This window comes from Capsicum annuum, unplaced genomic scaffold (genome assembly GCF_002878395.1).
Source record: "Capsicum annuum cultivar UCD-10X-F1 unplaced genomic scaffold, UCD10Xv1.1 ctg4835, whole genome shotgun sequence".
Taxonomy (NCBI): domain Eukaryota; kingdom Viridiplantae; phylum Streptophyta; class Magnoliopsida; order Solanales; family Solanaceae; genus Capsicum; species Capsicum annuum.
Window position 1 is genome coordinate 420,725 of NW_025856049.1, and position 19,328 is coordinate 440,052.

The following is a 19,328-nucleotide window of genomic DNA, read 5'->3' on the forward strand; positions in this document are numbered from 1 at the left end:
TAAATTATTTAAAAAATATAATTGACTATCAATGATACAAAATTTTTAATAAGAAAAGCAACATATATAATTTAAAAATTACATCAAACATATTGTAAATTACAATAGTTAGCGGTTTAAAATATCTAAAAAAAATTAGTCTGTTATATATTTTCAAAAATTACTACAAATCACAATAATTAACAACTTTAAAAATTTAAAGGTCAATCTGTCTGTTTTGGCACAACTTCATTGGTCCTTTCCCTTGCTGTCATTTTTTTCATCAATTTAAATTTGTTTGTCTTATTTTGTTTATCTGGTATATATTTCAACAAAAGTACGAAAAAATTCCTATAAATCATAATAATTAATAACTTAAAAAATTTAAAAGAAATAAATATTTAGCTGACTCTTGAAATTATATCAGTATCATTTAAATCAAAATAGAACAAAGAGTATTATAAATCACAGTAATTCAAAAACTTAAATTATTTTTAAAATATAATTTACTATCAACGCCACAAAATTTTGGACAAGGATATTAATATATATTATTTGAAAAGTACATAACAAGTATTATAAATTATAATCCTTAACTATTTAAAATATCTAAAAAAAATTAATCTGTTATATATTAAAAAATAGTATAGATCACAATAATTAACAACTTAAAAAGTTTAAATGATCTAAAATATTTGGCTGACTCTCGAAATTATATCAGTGCCACATAAATTGAAATAACTAAAAATATAATTGACTATAAATGGCACAAAAGTTGAAAAAGGAGAGTAACATGTACTATTTGAAAATTACATAAGAAGTACTATAATTACAATAGTTAATAGCTTAAAATATCTTTAAAAAAATTAATCTGTTATATATTTCAAAAGAAATAAAAAAAAAGTAAATAAATCATAATAATTAATAACTTAAATTTTTTTAAGTTTGTAAAGTATTTGGTTGACTCTCAAAATTATATCAGTGCCACTTAAATAAGAATAGAGACGAGGTGTTATAAATCTCAATAATAAAAAAATTAAATTATTTTAACAATATAATTGATTATCAATGTCATAAAAGTTTGTACAACGAGAGTAACATGTATTATCTGAAAATTAAGTAAAAATTTATAAATTACGATAGTTAACAACTTAAAATAACTAAAGCATCTTAAAAATATAATGGATTATCTAAATTATATTTGTGTTACATAAATTGAGACTAAAAAATAACATATATTGGGCCCATTCTGGCACGGGCCTTCGACTATATATATATATATATACTTATACATATATATATATATATATATATATACATATACATATATATCTATATATATATATATACATATATATTATAAAAGCTACACTTCATTACTGTTCCTAAAACCTAAATATGAGGTCTCTACAATCTACAACTTGCAATTTTTTCTAGAAAACCAAGAGAAGTCCTCTCTTGGCCTCTCAAAACCTGCTGCTGTACCACTAAAACAGAAGCCGTGGTACCTGAGTTCATTGACACAAGAAAGTCTCCTATAACTCCTAGTTCATTTTCACCACTCCAATCTGTTAATCCCTGCAATAGCACCGGATTTATCCCTTGGTTCCTCCCAAGTATCCAAAGATCAAAGAATTGATCATTCTTCATTGTGTGAAGTGCTGCTATAGTATCCTCCCCATTCTTCACCACAACTTCCTTATACATAACTTTGTCATTTCCCTCATTCTTCACCCAAAACCATGTCACCAGACCATCATCTAATTTCTTCTCCATCTCATTATCCCCTTCACCATTATGCGAAAGGAAACGAATAGCAGTAAGCGATACATCTGGATTTGCAGCCATCCTATCAGCATAAGAAAGTGCCTCCCTAGCATCTGATCCTCCCATAAAAAGTAGGGCAAAACGGTGAATTGACGACCGTCTCATTGACACACCTACATTATGACTTGTAGGGGAAGCACCCCGGTCAACGAGAATCCCAACTGAGCAAGGAGCATGGTTTAACACATTAGAGTTCACTAATTTAACTCCTTGCCTTGCCAGTACTTGAGTGCTCGTTTGATCTTTATAAAAGGGAAGTATAATAAGAGAAGCCCTCTTCTCTAGTGCCAACTTGCAAATGTCTTGATACATGCTCTTCTTAGGAGAATATGATGTATATGAATGAATCTTGATATTTTCTCCACCGAAAAGCTTCAACGCATTATGGATTGGATTTTGGTTCGTGCTCTCCGATTCCTGGTGATCAATAAAAACAGGGGCAGCACGGCCAACAAGTTCTATTAGGTGCAAGGCATGAACCAAGAAAGGGCTATGTACAGTTGGATTTGAGATCTCGAATAGAATATTTATAATTCCAGGCACATTTTCCTCGTCATGTATACAAGCTATAATGTGTAACTCCGTGTTTGAAGCGGTATGTTGAATGTTCCTTCTTGTGTTAATCATATAAGGCCTTGTTGGATCATAAACTACACTGATCAATGGAGTGACTATAGCTGTCACTCCTATTGTCATTAGCACTAGCATTGTGAAATATGGTCTCGTTATCATCTGCATAAAACGAAGACAGAAGAAATACCAAGTTGAACGGAGCAAGTAGATTTAGAGTTGGTGTTTTGTGCACTAACGTGTAAATAGTTATGCTATTAGGTAATGTTTGCCAACAATAACACGTAATTTTTCATATGCAATCTGATCAGAAAATAGAATAAGACTATATTACTCACTCTGTTACAATTTATGTGAAGGTGTTTGACTGATAAATAGTTTAAGAATGAAAGAAAGAATTTTGAAACCATGGCTTAAAACAAGCTATAGATATATGATTATAAATTATTTTAGTATGGATAAAATGACGAGTATAAAGATAAATTGATACTAAGAGTAAAAAAATGTAGTAACTTTTGTGAGATAGATTAAAATAGAAAGAGTGTTGGATAAATTTAAACCAGGACAGTAAACCTTTTTCAATTAGGAGCACTAATAGCATAATGATTCTTTAAACTATCAATGCATAAAACCCGGGGTGGCTCTACCGTATAAAGAAATAGGCGGCCGCCTTGGGCGCCCAAATTTGAGGGGCCTCATTTTTTACAATAATATATTATAGATTTTTTAAAAAAATTAAATATTATTTATAGAAAACATAAATCTTTTATATAAAAAAAGGAATTATTAGAAGGTTCATATATCTAGATTATTATGTCTCAAGAAAGATTAAATGTATTACCTATATTATTACTTAAAAAAGAATAATTAGAACAAATCGATCATATAGTTTTTAAAATAGAGTTAGTAAAGAAAATTATTTTTTCTTACAAATTTAAGGCCTCCGTTTGATTTTCGCCTTAGGCCACAAATATATCTAAGCCGCCCCTTCATAAAACTTAACCTCCTAGCTAGGTTATTCAAAGAAAAAGAAAAGAAAGAGCACCTTCAAATCCATCCAGTGAATGAACATCAAAAGCTCCACTTCACCTCTTAGGCTCAAGACAAGGCTAAGAGCAAGACAATCTCTGAAGGGCATATTCAAGAAATAGGAAGTGAAGAGGACAGTAACCATTTTAACAACATAAGCCGTGACAGCCATAAAAAATATCGGTTGAAGATGTGTCCAATGACCGTAGATAGATGAAATGTCAGTGAACATTCCAACATATGCAAATGAAAATGGCATGAGAATATCCATGACAATTGTTTCTGTCTTTTCCACCAAAGTAGCTCCTAATGGAGGCCCATCTGGAATGGCGAGGCCTAACCACAGCGGACCATTAGCTACTGCAATACCACCCAAATCACATAAGAAACCAGAAAGCATTACTCCCAAGAGTATGAAAACAACATAAATTTGCTCCACTGACTTCCCTTCTGGGGTTGATCTAATTATCCATATCATAATCTGTCTAACGCCTCCAAAAATGGATACGCCAATTACAAAAGAATAAATGACAAACCATAAAGCAGCCATAGTTTTATGCTCCCCTTGTTTAGCTGCCTCAAATACAACAACAAAATTGAGTCCAATTACATCACTTATTATGGCAGTGGATAATGCCATTCTTCCAATTTCGGAGCTAAGGAGATTAAGCTCTCTGATAATCAGATAGATAACAGGGAAAGCTGTGATTGCGAATTCCGAAGTTACTCCTAACATGGAAGAAGCTTTGGCTAGTTCTTTTTCCAAGGATTTTCGAAGACCTATTCCAATAAATAGACTACATAACATGGGAATGAACACCCCACATGTGGCTATGTACCAATGTTTCTTCCCCACTTTCCTTATATGGGTCAAATCTGTCTTTACACCAGATATGAAAAGGAAATACATAAAGCCAATGATTCCAATATTTTTCAGTGCGTAGTCAGCAGTATCTGGGAAGATAAAGTTGCGAAATCGCTTGCTTCGGCTCAAAACAGATGGGCCTACGATTATTCCACCCTTGAGATTCAGAAGAAGAAGAAAATACGTAGTTTATTCGAGGAACACAAAAAAGAATAACTTACAATAATAAGATGTACTCACTATTAGTACTTGAAAACCGAAAAGAGTGAAAAAATAACTGAAAAATAAGATATTTAGTTAAATTATATTACGAAACTTACGAGGATCTCAGAAATGACTCTTGGCTGGCGGAGAGGCTTGAGAATATAACGAATGAGACGGGAGATGGCGATGATGGTGGAGATCTCTAACAAGACAAGGGGGAAAGAGAATTGTAATGGATTTTCTCCATAAAAAATACCAAAAGTGTGTGGAGGATGGATAGCCCGGCATATTACAAGCCCTTTGCTGAGGAGGTAAGGGTCCTCGGTGAGGTTGAGGTTTGACATTATGCTCTCCTTCTTCATTCAATTCATTTTTAGAAAACCCTATCCCTATTCCCAGCCATGCAACATGATCGTACCAGCAAGCTAGGTACTAAGGATTGGAGATGCGTTAAATGGGGAAATATACTTCATTTTCACTTTTATCTCTATACCGTTAATTTTACGAAAGTTTGTTACGTATGACTCACGAGCTAATTGAACGCCAATTTAGGTCCAAAACTCCATTAGACAATAATTTTCCCTCCCTCATGTCGGATACATGCATAAACAAAGCAAACAAATACTTAGCTAAGATTACTTGCATATAACATACCGGGAGAAATTTTGCCATGTGCCGCACATGCAAACTCATACTTGTATGAGACATGTCTTCACTTGACAACTGGACCTATCGGGGTCCCACTTTTCAAACACTCAACTTTTATCTCTCCAATGCCAAACCCCTTCGATCAAGTTTTTGAGAAACAAAAATATTTTGGGATACAATTAAATCAATAAATAAGTCGTATTCAAGCTCACACCCAAGGGTGTGCATGGTATGGTATGGTATAATATTTGAAATTTATTTTGATATTCCAATATTAAAAATGCTATATAATTACCATACCAATTTTTTAATTTTTATTTTTCTTTAAATAGAAAAGTTATATAAATTTTTAACTTAATCACACTTTGCATAAAGAAGGAAAAAATTTAAGAAAAATACATATTCATATAATATTCTTTGTCATAATAGTGTAGGATAGCCCAGCGCAGTAAAGTGCTCGCGTTGCGCAGGGTCCGAGGAAGGGCCCCACCTCAAGGGTACAATGTACGTAGCCTTACCTTGCATTTCTGCCAGATGCTGTTTCCAAGGCTTGAACCTGCGACCTCCTGATGACATGACAACAACTTTACCAGTTCTCTAAGGCTCCCCTTCATATCACTTAAAATAATTTAATATCAAAATTTAAGCTTAAGCCACTATTTGTATAAAAGCGTAAAATCTTTTAGTGAAAATAAATATTCATATTATTTTTTTTGTCATAAATAGTCCTACGAAGATCAAATTGAATAGAGAAAAAATATTTTAGATAAGATAAAAACATAATAGTGGTAGATTTATTGCGATCCAATTTTTTAGGTCATGACATGTCACACCTCAAATCCTATTGGAGCGGACAGACACCCGCACCCATAAAGGCTCGAGAGCACCAACCCATAACCTTAGCTCATGCATGTAACTATGATAATCAAAGGTACTGCTAAGTATGTATGCGATGCATCAATGAAAATAAACCACGTCGGCAAGCCCGAAACTATCTATGCAAGACTTGGCCGTTGGGGCCATAACGTCAAAAAAATAGGATGCTACCATGCTTAACTTTACATTGGTCTATAAAGCCTCTAGAGGGTGCATAGAATTAGTTAAGGTCGAAAAAAAACCCCACCTTACTCTTAACTACTATACAATACCAAAACATATATAACAGTCTCAGAAAGCCCCGAATCAACCTAGAGCTCACCAATACTCATTGGATGTTCTATAATCCTACTTAGGAAGTCTACTAACTGGGGTATCTATACTTGTAGCATGAAACACAATATTCCCTTTGAGGGACATCAGTACAAAAGAATGTACTGCGCATGCAAGGCGTAAAACGACCATAGGTAAACAATGTATAGATAAGGATAAAAGACCATCTTTTCTTGTATTTGTGGAATCATGTACGTTACATCCTTTACTTTACTTCAGTATTCTTTGCTTTATAAATTATAAGGCATGATACAAATGACCAGCTGATCAGTGGTAAAATAGTATCACCTATGCTAGGCATTTTAATCTCTAGGATACGATTCTCATAAATACAAAAATTGGATCGACCCATGCTAGGGTTTTCTTTCACCCTTGGGATACCACCCATAATATTTGGATCGACCTATGCTAGGTGTTCTTTCCATGATGCAATCCAAATTGACATTAATGCTTTTGAGCATATATTTTGAGGCCAACATAAGGGAGTCCAAGCCCTGACTATCTGGAGGATTCCAAGACATGTTTGGAGTGCCCTTTTTAAGCTCCCACAATGACACAATACAAACCTGGAAACACCAAAATCAGTCCAAATACTATACAAATTTAAAGAAAATTGTGAGCCTTTTTGGAGACCAAGTCTCGAATTCCTAATAACACAACAAGAAGAAGAGTACAGGGTGTTTATACACCAAATCAGCCAACCCAAACTATTGTACAACATAAGATGATGAACAAGATAACAATAACAACAATGTGGTAACAATAACAACACTTCACGGGTTGGAGTACGAGAACAACAAATAAACAATTACAACATAAACAAAAGGGATATATAGTGAGATAAGTAAAGATATATTCTTAATAACCCAAGAATTTAGTGGACTTTTGGACCATTAACACTATACACAATAAACACCTAACTCCTATGATGACATAAGAGGGACTTTACCTCCTCTAAACACCAACGTATCAAGCCAACATTGCAAAATAAGTGATATCCACACTTGTTTCCCTCATTTCGATTTGATGGCTATTCTAAGCCCTACAACTAAAGGTGTTACACTCCTCACACTAGAGAAAGTTTGTTACAATATTTCAAGTCTTACATCAATAAACAATTAAAGATTAAAAGCCCTAATACAAAGCTATATATAGTCTTATTACAATTGATGGACAAAAAGACCAAAACGCCCTTGTGGGCTCCTATATAGTGTAAATTGGGCATGTGAAATCCCTAAAACACCCTTAATAAAGGTTCTCTTCAATGCTCCAAGGCCGTGGTTCTTCAAGCATCCCCCAAACCACCTTCTACACGCGGCTTTGCCTTATGGAATGCTCGTAATGGCCTCTCTATGCATACTCTCTTTCCCTCAATATGACCATAATCGGATCTTTTATGTGTTGGCCTCGATTGATGTCTTTCAAAGCTAGGATGACTATTTAGTTTTTATCACATGAGAATAATATTATGCGTGAATGATAGCTTGGAGCACGGGAGAATCTATACTTGATGATGTAATCCAAATGAGCATTCATAAACACCACATTTTGATGATATCTTGGGTTTTGAGAGAATGTGGGTGCTCATTCACATTGTTTTTGTTTCTTGGGTCACTTTTGGGCCCAAGTTACATTTAGGGTCACTTTTGGGTTCAAATTGTAATAAAGGCCTTTTGGACTATAAATAGGTAGGACTCTCTTCTTTTAGACTTAGATGATTTTGAATGTAAGTGTTATGCCTTAAATCCTATTTGGGAGGCACCCGTAGCCGTAAAGGCCAGAGACACCCAATCCATAACCTTGTACTTATCATGCATGTAACTATGACAACCAAAGGTTCTAACAAACATGATATTATGTATCGATGAGAATAACTACGTAGGCAAGCACAAAATTATATAGACAACACTTGGACGTTGGGGCCACCAAGTCTAAAAGATAAGACACTACCATGTTTAACTTTATATTAGTCTACAAATTCTCTAAAAGATACATAGATTCAGTTAGGGTCGTGACAAACCCCCGCCCTACTTTTGACTACGCACAATACCAAAATATATGGAACAGACTCAGAAAGCCCTAAATCAATATAAAGCTCACCAATAGTCATTGAATAGCCTGTGCTTGTACTAGCGAAGTGTATTAGCTAAAGCACCTGTGCCTACAACATAAAATATAGGTCCTCCGTGAGGGACATCAGTACGAAGATATGTACTGAATACACAAGGCTGAAGGTAACAACACATGATACAAGATCTAAATAGAAATCAAATACAAGTGTATAAGTAGTACTAGTAGACCACCTTTATATATACTTGTGGCATGACGTACATTATATTTTTTTCTTTATTTTTTTTACCTTTCTTACTTAATAATCTTTGTAAGCCATATAATACAAATAACCAGTTGATCAGTGGTAAATAGATAAATTGGGATTGACCCATGCTAGGCTTACGCCCTTGAGCTACCACCAACATAAAAACATTGGGATCGGCCCATGCTAGGCTTATGCCCCTGAGCTGCCACCCGTATATAATGGTATCGAGATCGGCCCATTCTAGGCTTATTCCGCTGAGCTGCCACTTATTTTACAAATTTATGTTACTTAGTTTATTTAGCCTTTGAGATTGTTACTTTGGTGGTCATAACATTATGGTACCTTGAAACAATAATCTACCAATAAGAGACATGTAAATGGGCACTTAATGTAATAATAATAAGGCAGGGAGTTTTTGGAACACAAATGAAGTGTTTAGGAGCTAAAAATACACATTGGTCTTATTTGAGTAAGCAAAGAACTTCTCAAATTTTCTAGTGAAAATAGATGTGCAGGTTAAATAATAAGCATATATTTAGGTGTTTTAACACATTAAAGAGTGGGAACAAGGTCATTGGCTACATGGAATGTAATGCGCTGCTATTATGTATCACTTGTTATAGGATAAGCTTGGAAGCTTACTTGATGGAACAAATGTCCAATCAAGGGTATTATTTTAACCCTTTTCTCCTCCAATTACACCCACATACCATACATGTTCTTATAAGATTCACCAAACCAACCTCAACTTTATTACATCCTCTAAACAATATAGAAAATAGATTGGGCAATAAATACATGCAATAATTAGTTCGGTGGTGTACTGCCATACCTTTCTTTTATATTTCAATTCAAACTAGTCACACCTTTCTACAACATCTAACTGGCAGCCCATAACATATACATACAAAACAATCCACTAAAAAAGTCCCAAATCCCTTTTATTGTAGCAATCAATTATTGAACTCATCATCCCTTGAGTTCTAAATAACAACACATCCATAATTCTTTCTTAAATTCATACATAAGGAGAACAAAATGGGAAGTAACCTTACCTTAATTCTACAACTTATTATTTCAATTTGGACTCCTCAAGAACTTTAACTTTCACTTTTCTTCACACTTTAAACCAAAGAAGAAAAGAAATCTCTTAATAACAAAGAAAAAGTGAACAAGTAGCTTGTTCCATATTCTTCCATGAATTAACAATTAATCACTTATATCATGTTTTTCTAATCTTTTTTTGAGATAATTAAGATAAACCATTAGTGTTTTCACTTACCTTGGCTTGTAAAGGTTAGGGCTTCTTCAAGAACCCTAGAAAGGAAAGTAGGGCTGCTCCTTGTTGTTTAAAAGAAAGTAGAGAGAATATGTGAAGTAACCTTTTTTTGTGACTTAAGAATAAGGGAAAATGAACAATAATGTGGCCTTATAAAGTCCCTAATTTTGGCCATCCACTTAACTGATTTTGGACCACAAATTTAATCAAATTGGTCTAAGTAGGTAATGCACATACTTAAGGAGTTCAAGTAGCTCTAGATATCAAAGTAGGTCATGCACCTACTGGCTTAATTTATTAGTTGGCCTCAATTATATTTGGACCTTGGCAGATTTAAGCATTGGGCCTTTTATCCATTTTCCTTCTTCTTTTACTTAATTTCGGCTGAAATAGTATACTAATAAAGGCCCAAATCTAATTAATGGACTTGGTCCATTAACTTGGGTCATATAACCAAGTAGGTGACTCACCTACTAGCTTAATTAAGTTAAGCAAGAACCTCTATATTTCATTCCATTTCTAGCTCCTAATCACCTTAATCTAACTTAAACTTGTTCACACTTGGTCACTTTAAACTTTAAATTCAAATACTGACTTACAATTCCAATTTAAATAGTTGTATCGAGGAAATCTTCACTCTTATAGTTTAAATAGTGGTATGGGCTGAGTGCCTAGCTAAATAGTAGCCTTTGCTGCTTCCTATCTCTAATTTTTTCCCCTAGTCTTTTGTGAAGCCAAGGTCATGTTGTTAATGGGGTACTCCTCCATGCATCTACTCTATTTGGGAGACTCATCTCTCAGCCTAGACTAGACACCCTTCTTTGGTGTAACCTTGGGTGCCATAGTACCTTTAAAAAGAGTTGTTAGTGTTTGAACTATAATACTGGAATAGAAAATAAGAAGAAAATTGAGAAGGGGATGCCTAGGTCCCTACCTACAAGCCATAGGTAGTACCTACTTGGCCATAAATAGCATCGTAGGTATCTCCTGAGGTTTCTTCAAATTCTTCCCAAAATTCCCATCCTAAATTAGATAAATTTTAAATTTTTAGACCAATTTCGTTCACTATAACATGCATCAATTCAATTTCCATAGGTATTTTAAACATTAATTAAGTTAATCAATTTCTATTCTACTTTTAAGTGCATGCACAGGGTATTTCAATCAAAAACTAGTTATTAATTAGATTAAGATTATGAAAAACCTTACCTCAAGTGAAGATTATAGAAATAGAAGTTGATCAAGTGATTTAGCCCAAAAATATAAGTATAGTACATGCAGGTAGGGTGATGTGGAGTAAGGTTTGCCTTTTAAACTTTTGAATGGGAGCGAAAGAGTTTGAATTTGAGTGGGAAGTTGTAACTATTGTGTAAATAGACTAAAAATGTTAAATTTTGGGTTATAAATGCATTAGGAAGCCGATTCGGGTCTAGGCGTGTGGACCTAATTCATAGTTTTACAAATTTTGGCCCACTATTTTAGACCCTACCTATAGGCTAACTTACAGGCCATAGGTTGTACATATGGGCTAGTAGGTAGGTCTCATAAGTATAGTTCTTTAACCCTTTTTTACTCTTATTCCTATGACCCAACCTATGGGCCATAGGTTGAAGTTTAGAGACCCAAAATTTCCATGTGATTACCATGACTCAACTTACATATTATGGGATGGACCTACAACCCTGTAGGTTGAGTCATAGGTCTACTTACCTGGATTTTTTTCTAAAATTTTACAATTTTTACCTTGTTTAGGTTGTTCTCAATGTTTTATAACCTATAAAATAAAAAAAAAAGAATATTAAAACCTTTGGTTGCCTCCCAAGAAGTTCTTGATTTAACATTACGGCATGACATGGCCATGTTGGGTACTCAAACTTCACCAAAAAACCTATAGGTTGCTCGTAAGAAGCGCCTGATTTAATGTCACATCATGACTTAACTCCTTTGGCTATTCAACTTAATGGCTCCATGCAGGAATACCCTAACTCCCATGAATAGTCTAGAAACCTAGACTTTAACTTGCCAGGAAACAAATGAAGTCTTAGATTATAAAACAAGACTATATCATCGAGTTGGAATACCTATTTCTCAATCTGCTTATCATGGTACAATTTCATCTTCTCTAATACAAGGCTAAGCTTTCATAAGCATGGAGGCAGAACTCATCTAACTAATTCATGTTATCTAATCTCAAGTTTGTAGCATCACTCCACTCAAAATTTAGCTTCTTCAACACCCATAGTGCCTTATGCTCAAGTTCAACCGACAAGTAGCATGCCTTTCACTACACATGCTAATAAGGTGAGTCACCTATGGGTGTTTTATAAGCTGTCCTATAGGCCTAAGGTGCATCATCTAACTTTCTCGACCAATCAATCCAATTTATATTCACAGTCTTTGATAAAATGGATTTATCTCAAAATTGGAGACCTCATCTTGCCCACTTGTTTGTAGATGGATGGTATCACCACCTTATGTTTCACACTATATTTCTTAAGTATGTCTTTAAACATACGATTGAAAAATGGTACCACCATCACTAATAATATCTAATGGAGTACCAATATGAGAGAAAATATTTTTCTTTAAAAATACTGTGACACTTTTATCTTTATTACTGGGAAATAAAACTACTTCAACCCACTTAGACTCATAGTCAACTACCAACAAGATTACTTCATACTATGTGAAGTTATAAATGTCCCCATGAAATCAATTCCCCACACATTATACAACTCAAGCTCAAGAATAGGTTTCATAGGGAGATAATGCTTCCGTGAGATATTTCCCTGCCTTTGGCATTGGTCACAGGACTGAGCATAGTCATGTGCATATTTGTAAATTTTTGGCTAGTAATAACTGCATTGTAGAATCTTGTGGACTGTAAGAGTACCTCAATGGTCACCCCCCAACTATTGATAAATGGCAAGCCTCCAGAATACTCTTCATCTCAATTTTGTGAATACACCTCTGAATCACACCATCTACACATACCTAAAAAAGTGTGGCTCATCCCAAAATAATATTTGTACCTCATGCAAAAATAATTTTTACTACTAAAATGACATGTCATCTGGGATGAAATCACTTGCCCAATTTGCAAAGTTAGCAAACTAGGGGGTTAAGTCTTGTGATGCTTGGAGGCTAGAAGGGTGCTCTTCATGTACACTAGATCGATTCAAGATGTGTATGATGATTCTAAAACACATGTAAGGATGGTAGGAGGATATTCAAATAACTTTTCTATTTTGATAGGGTTGCACTAGGGATCGACTTTTAGGCCTTTTTTTTGCCTTGGTGATAGATGTTTTCACATGGTGTATTTAATGGGAGGTGTCTTAGTGTATATTATTTACTGCTAATATAATACTGATTGATGAAATTTGAGGAAGATTTAATGATAAGTTGAAGATTTAGAGATAGGACCTTGAGTCTAAAGGATTTTCGTTGAGCAGGACCAAGATAGAGTAATTGGAATATAACTTTAGTTATTTGTCGCAGGAGGCTAACTTGGCAGTGAATCTATATTTTTTTGTCCATTCAGAAGAGGGAGATTTTCAAGTATATTGGGCCCATGATTCATAGGAATAGTGAGTTTTATGAGTGTAATGCCTTGAAAATGGGTCTTGAGATATCACACAGTGCTCAAGACTACGAGTAGCCTTAAGCTAACACTATAAGCCTTTTACTAATTTTAAAGGTCATAGTAAAATAATATAGGTATATAATCAAAGATAAAATGTAAAATTCTGTCTGAGCTAAAATGAAATTATCTTAACATGATATCTGAAAAATATTAGATTTAAAAGTCTAAACAATCAACACTAGAAATCTGAATTATAACTAGCAGTATGACAAGCTTTTACTACTAATAACTAAAGAGCCAGTGGGATAAGTACCCAACTGACTTGAACTAATGAAAATACTGAATCAACTACTGCAATGAACTAGAAATTCTGAATAACTGGGTCCCTAAACTAAGAGGACTCACCAACTGTCGAGATGTAGATGAAGATGCTCAAAATCACCCACGCTGTTGAAACTGAGCGCCTAAAGCTACATTATGAGAAAATGTAGAATATAAACGTATATATATATATATATATCAATACTTATGGAATGTAATGAGTATATGGGGTTGAATGAATAAGTAAAATAATATCTCAATGTTCGTATAAACTTGTAAAGTAATACATGCTAAGTAAAAATTACTAACATTTGCTGGAATAAATGAAAGCTATAAATTATGAATCATGAGTGATAAAACATACTGTATAAATCTTATGAGTCATAACACTTAATTCTGAAAGCTATACTAGTATTCTATTTTCAAATCACACATCCTAAGTGTAAAAGGTCTCACCTCTGTCTCTATAAACTAAAAGCTGAAATGTAGTAGCTAATGACATATAAAATAATATCTGAACAAAATTGTGAACCTTTACAGTTAGTTTTTAAAAGATTTTTTGTTATTCTTTAATCTTTTTGGTAGGCTTTAGGGAGGTTCTTCTAGCTGACATAAACCATGTGAGCTAACATGAGTCCAACATATCATTCCCTTAAATGAAAACCTCATGTTGGGGAGAGATATTGTACTCTTACCAAGAAGTATAACCTAATATAAGTGATCACATTTGTATCTGTCATCCATATAGAAATGAGAATAATCTGATAATCCAAACCTATGTTGGCTCTTATTTCTAGGCATATGAACATACCCCACTAGGTGCTAAATAATAATCCCTTTAATTTGTATACTCATTCTATATGAAATCATCTTTAAAACTAGTATAAGATTTTATAATGAAAACTAATTATGCATCTATTTATTTTAAACTATAATCAAACTAAAGTATTTTTTACAAACTATAATAAAACTGTAAAGTGGATTCCATACCTTAACTGAGGATCAAAAGATCAAATATTTATCAAAATCTAAAAATAAACTAATCATAGGGTTCTTAAAGCATAGTCGTTCTTGAAATATCTATATTCAACTAGTGCTTAAAAATCCACACATCAAATTTATGTTAAATCATCATAAAGTTCATGCTTGATAATGAAAGCATTGATAATACAATTCTAAATCTGGAAATTAATGTCATACACATGAAAATACGAAAGTAGACGTGCAATTCATCATGTAATTCACTTAAAATCTCATAATCTGTAAATGGTAATAAATGGGTATAAACCCTAAACTGAAATTCATATAATTTCATGTAAAAATCAACTTTAAAACTAATTTTGGGCATAAGGATGAAAGAGTTATCCTCTTTGAAAACCCTACATACCTTAATTAATGAATGGATAAAGAATCTTGAACTTTGAGTTCCTATTTGTGCTCATGAAGATTGTTTCTTGAAGATCCTGAATTGGGAATCTTGAATTTTGGGTTTTCTTTGAAAAAAAAAATGATGGATTTGGATTTCTTAAGGATTAAGATTTGAAGTTCTAGGGTTTCTTGGAGAGAAATTTTGTGAAAAGTGAGCATATAATGCTTATAGTAGGCTTGATCTTGTGTTTTACACAATTTGGGGCTTGGGAAATGACTAGGTTGCTCTTTGTAAGAATTAGTTCGAAACTGGAAATCCTGATTTTGGGCCTTAGTGTGATGCACTGCTTATCACGGTGGCTTACTGGAAAAGGGACGAGTGCAATTTGGAACCATGGTATGACGCAGCATAATCACGTTGTGCCACTGGAAAAGGACGAGTACCATTTTGCACTCCACCGCGACACGGTGCTATGCTCCACCGTGGTTTCTTGTGCAATATTGGCCAGTCATGGAGAGCTACTAGAGAAGGAAGAGTGGGAATTTAGACTTTACTATGATGCGGGCTAATGGTAGTGCTTCACTAGAAATTGAACAATTGCAATTCTGCACCTCACCGCAACGTAGTGCTCTACTGTTTTTCACTAAAATTGCCATAACTTCTCAATAAAGTATCCGATTAAGGAAAAATTGGTATCGTTGGAAAGATAATTCAATTATCTAAAATTTGGTGGGTCTAGAGATGGAAAATTATTCACGTATCAAGAGTTATTCATTTTTAAAATTGACCCTTACATTCTAGGAGCTAAACTGAGCTAGGAAAAGTATGGGGTATTACAATGAGGATGTCACACATCGTATTGGTACAGGGTGGTTCTAATAGAGGCTTGATTTTGGAGTATTGTGTGATAAAAAGTTGTTGTCAAAGATTAGAGGTAAGTTCTCCAGAGTGGTAGTTTGGTCGGCTATGTTGTATGGAACAGAGTGTTGTCCCATTAAGAACTTCTACATCCAAAAGTTGAAGGTTTCAGAGATGAGGATATTACTATGAATGTGTCACCTTACCAAGAGAGATAGGGTTAGGAATGAGATTATTTAGGAGAAGGTAGGAGTGGCTTTGATGGAGGACAAGATACAAGAAGTGATGTTATATTAGTTCAAACATGTGATGAGGAGGTGCTAGGATGCTTCAGGATAGATGTATGAGAGGCTTGCTATAGATGGTTTTAGGTATGGTAGAGGTAGGACAAATAAATAGTATAGGTAGGTGATTAGGAATGATATGGGTCAGTTACAGCTCATGACAGACATGACCCTTAATAGTATGATATGGAGGATGTGAATTAGGGTAGGGGATAGTGGGTAGAATTTTATCTACAATAGCATGGAAGAGTTCTTTGTCAGTATTTGGAGTTTATTGTTCTTGGTGTATTGGTGATGTCTATGATTTTTAATAGATAGTTTATAATATTATCTTGTGGTTGTCTTATTTCCTATATTATCCAATCATGTGTTGCCCAAGTTTATTGTATGCTTTTATGTTTTTTGTTGTTATACTATTGTCTATCCTGAGGTGGGGTTCTATAGAAAATAACCTCTATACTTTATCTGAGGTAGTGGTATGTTCTTCTTACACATTAACCTTCCAGACCTCACTTTATAGGAATACACTAGGTATGTTGTTATTTTGTATGCTTCTAGGACGTCCTAATCTAGAAAAGCATCACTAATCTAAGGCTTATCACCTAGATTAAGCATCGACTGATCTTCTAGGTGGTATAGATGGTTCGCAAACTAATTTTTGATTCCCTTCTGATCCTTAACCACCAACTCAAACTCTTGCAACAATAATACCCATCAAATAAATCTAGATTAGCATCATACTTCCCCATAAGGTAGCTCATGGGTCTATTAATACTTGGAAAAATTGTGAAAGTAGCTCTTAGACTGTTTCTCCCTTTCTGCCTGAATTCTGCAATTGAAAAATGATAACTATAATTTTAGGCAACTGCATTCTAAAGTAATGTATGAGGCATGGTTTTGGTTTTAGAAGAAGTTGATAATGGCACCTGATTATAGAATTTTGTGGAGAAATATGTTGGAAATTTTATATCATGCCCTGAATACTTGTTCCAAAGCTACGATAGGTACTATTATTGGTAGAGCATTCATGACTTGCATTAGGAAGTAGCATAAAATAATCTTAGATCTAATCTTTCTTACAAACTGAGGGTGATCTCTGGCACAAAAGAAAGGTGATCTTAGAGCTTTCATAATTCCTTGCATAGAACTCTGTATGACGGGTGCGAGCATTAACTTGATCCTACTGTTGGCATTCAAACAACAAGGCTTGAGACCTTCTATACAAAATATGATTCAGTTATTATTGGCAGATCGTATGGTAAAAAACCCCATGAGCATATCATTTGGTGTTTTGTTCAAGGTGTACAACTTCATCTTTTTGGCTGACTTTGTTGTCTTAGATTATGAAGTTGACTTTGAGATGCCCAGAACCTTAGGAAGACCATTTTTGTGCATGGGTAGAGCATTAGTAGATATGGAGAAAAGGGAGATTAAATTTAGGCTAAACGTTGAGGAGGTCACATTCAATATTCACTAGAACCATGAAGCAACCAGCTAACATAAGGTTGGTTCCAGTAATAAGCTGTATTGATGAACCTGGATGCCACTTCTATGGATACCTTGATGAAGTTTGATTAATTAAGGTACCCCTATCTTGCTGCGACATTAAATCTGGAGCTTCATGGGAGGCAGCCCATGAGCTTGTTAGTGAAGTCTGAGTAACCAACATAGCCACAACTTTAAATTAAGCACTGGGTTTGAGGCAACCCACAATTTTAGTGTTCACATTGTTTTCGTATTTTGTAAGTGGATAACATGAGAAACTACCTAGAACATGGTAAAACATTGCAAAATTCAAAAAATTCAAGGTAAGGGGACTTATTGATCCACTTGTAGGGTCATAAGTCCCACTTAGGCCAAGTAAGTGATGTATAACTGTTAGAGTGAAAAATTTGAGATTTTTGGGGTTTCAAAACTTTTACCTACGAACACACTTATGGGGGTCATAAGTACCACTTACGACCTCTTAAGTGGTGTTATAAGTATCAGAATAAAAAGTTTAGAGGGTAAAACAATTTTCTGCCACTCACTAACATTCCACTTATGGGCTGTAAGTGGCACCATAACTGACAAAAAACTTTTTGGTCCAAATTTTAAAAATTTGGGCCAAACCCAAGTGGATCCGAACCTGACCAGCCTACCAACAATTTTAAAAGCCTAAAATTCAACTCCTATGACCCATATTCTTAGAATTTGTACCTCCCCTCCAAATTTAAACTTCAACTCCCTCCATAATTCTATAAAGGCAAAACACCACCTTTAGTCTATCACTTGCATGCTTAAAACAATCAAAGGATAGATTTTCTTCACCTCTTTAATTTTCTACTTCCATCACTCACAAACAAGGTAAATATCTTGGCTTCCACTAGTATGTTATTGTGCTTTAACAAAGAAAAGTTAGTTGGTACTTAAATATTCTTGAAAATTATGTAAAACTCATAAATCTTGTATCTAGGAGCCTACAATAATTTGATAATTGAAATTTGTGCTTTGTTCTTAAATAAATGATCTGTGATGATGCCTTACATGGAAGTAGAAGCTGAAAAGGTTGATGAAAAATCCTACAATTTTGTGTGCTTTACCTGTGTTTGTAATCTTAATAAATGTTGTTGTGTTCAAAATAAGAATTGAACGGGATAAATACACTATATGGGGATGTAAAATTTGGAAAAATCAAAGTATCCTCATAAAGGCACCTATGATGGAACCTATAAACAACCTAAGTAGTCGTAAGTGCCTTCGTAGGTGCTAGATCTAAAGACCTGAAGCTCCAAGGCTTTGTATGGAACTTACATAGGTTACGTATGAACTGTAGGTGGCACATACAATCCGTAGGTAACCTTTGTAGGTAACCACCCTTAAAGTTCTTAATTTTTTCCCAAATGTTCATTCCCCTCTTCTATTTCAAGCACTAGTAACTAATTTTCAGGTACTATGGCACATATGGACACTCAGAGGAAAGGTGTATAGTCCAGGCTTTAAG

The 19,328-nt window shown here is 34.3% G+C and overlaps 1 protein-coding gene across 2 annotated transcripts; it reads right to left on the bottom strand.

Moving 5' to 3' along the window:
- Window positions 1-1,136: 1,136 nt before the first annotated feature.
- LOC107877105 (cation/H(+) antiporter 24-like) lies at window positions 1,137-4,935 on the bottom strand. Of its 2 annotated transcripts, none has more exons than XM_016723854.2 (3): window positions 4,591-4,935; window positions 3,422-4,426; window positions 1,137-2,538 (listed from the first exon to the last, which is right to left on the bottom strand). In XM_016723854.2, exons 1-3 carry the CDS (start codon window positions 4,834-4,836, stop codon window positions 1,387-1,389), a joined length of 2,403 nt encoding a protein of 800 aa, XP_016579340.1. In that variant the 5' UTR covers window positions 4,837-4,935; the 3' UTR covers window positions 1,137-1,386. The 2 variants fall into 2 exon arrangements, with proteins under 2 accessions (XP_016579340.1, XP_016579341.1); XM_016723855.2 differs by having other exon boundaries at window positions 3,422-4,410; window positions 4,591-4,727.
- Window positions 4,936-19,328: the final 14,393 nt, after the last annotated feature.

What these genes read in the sequence shown, in the direction of transcription:
- LOC107877105 (XM_016723854.2), bottom strand. Translation starts at nt 4,836, where the DNA reads ATGAAGAAGGAGAGCATAATGTCAAACCTCAACCTCACCGAGGACCCT. An exon ending in GAGTCATTTCTGAGATCCTC is followed by an intron (nt 4,427 to 4,590) that starts GTAAGTTTCGTA and finishes CTGAATCTCAAG; the next exon opens with GGTGGAATAATCGTAGGCCC. An exon ending in TTCACTGGATGGATTTGAAG is followed by an intron (nt 2,539 to 3,421) that starts GTGCTCTTTCTT and finishes CGTTTTATGCAG; the next exon opens with ATGATAACGAGACCATATTT.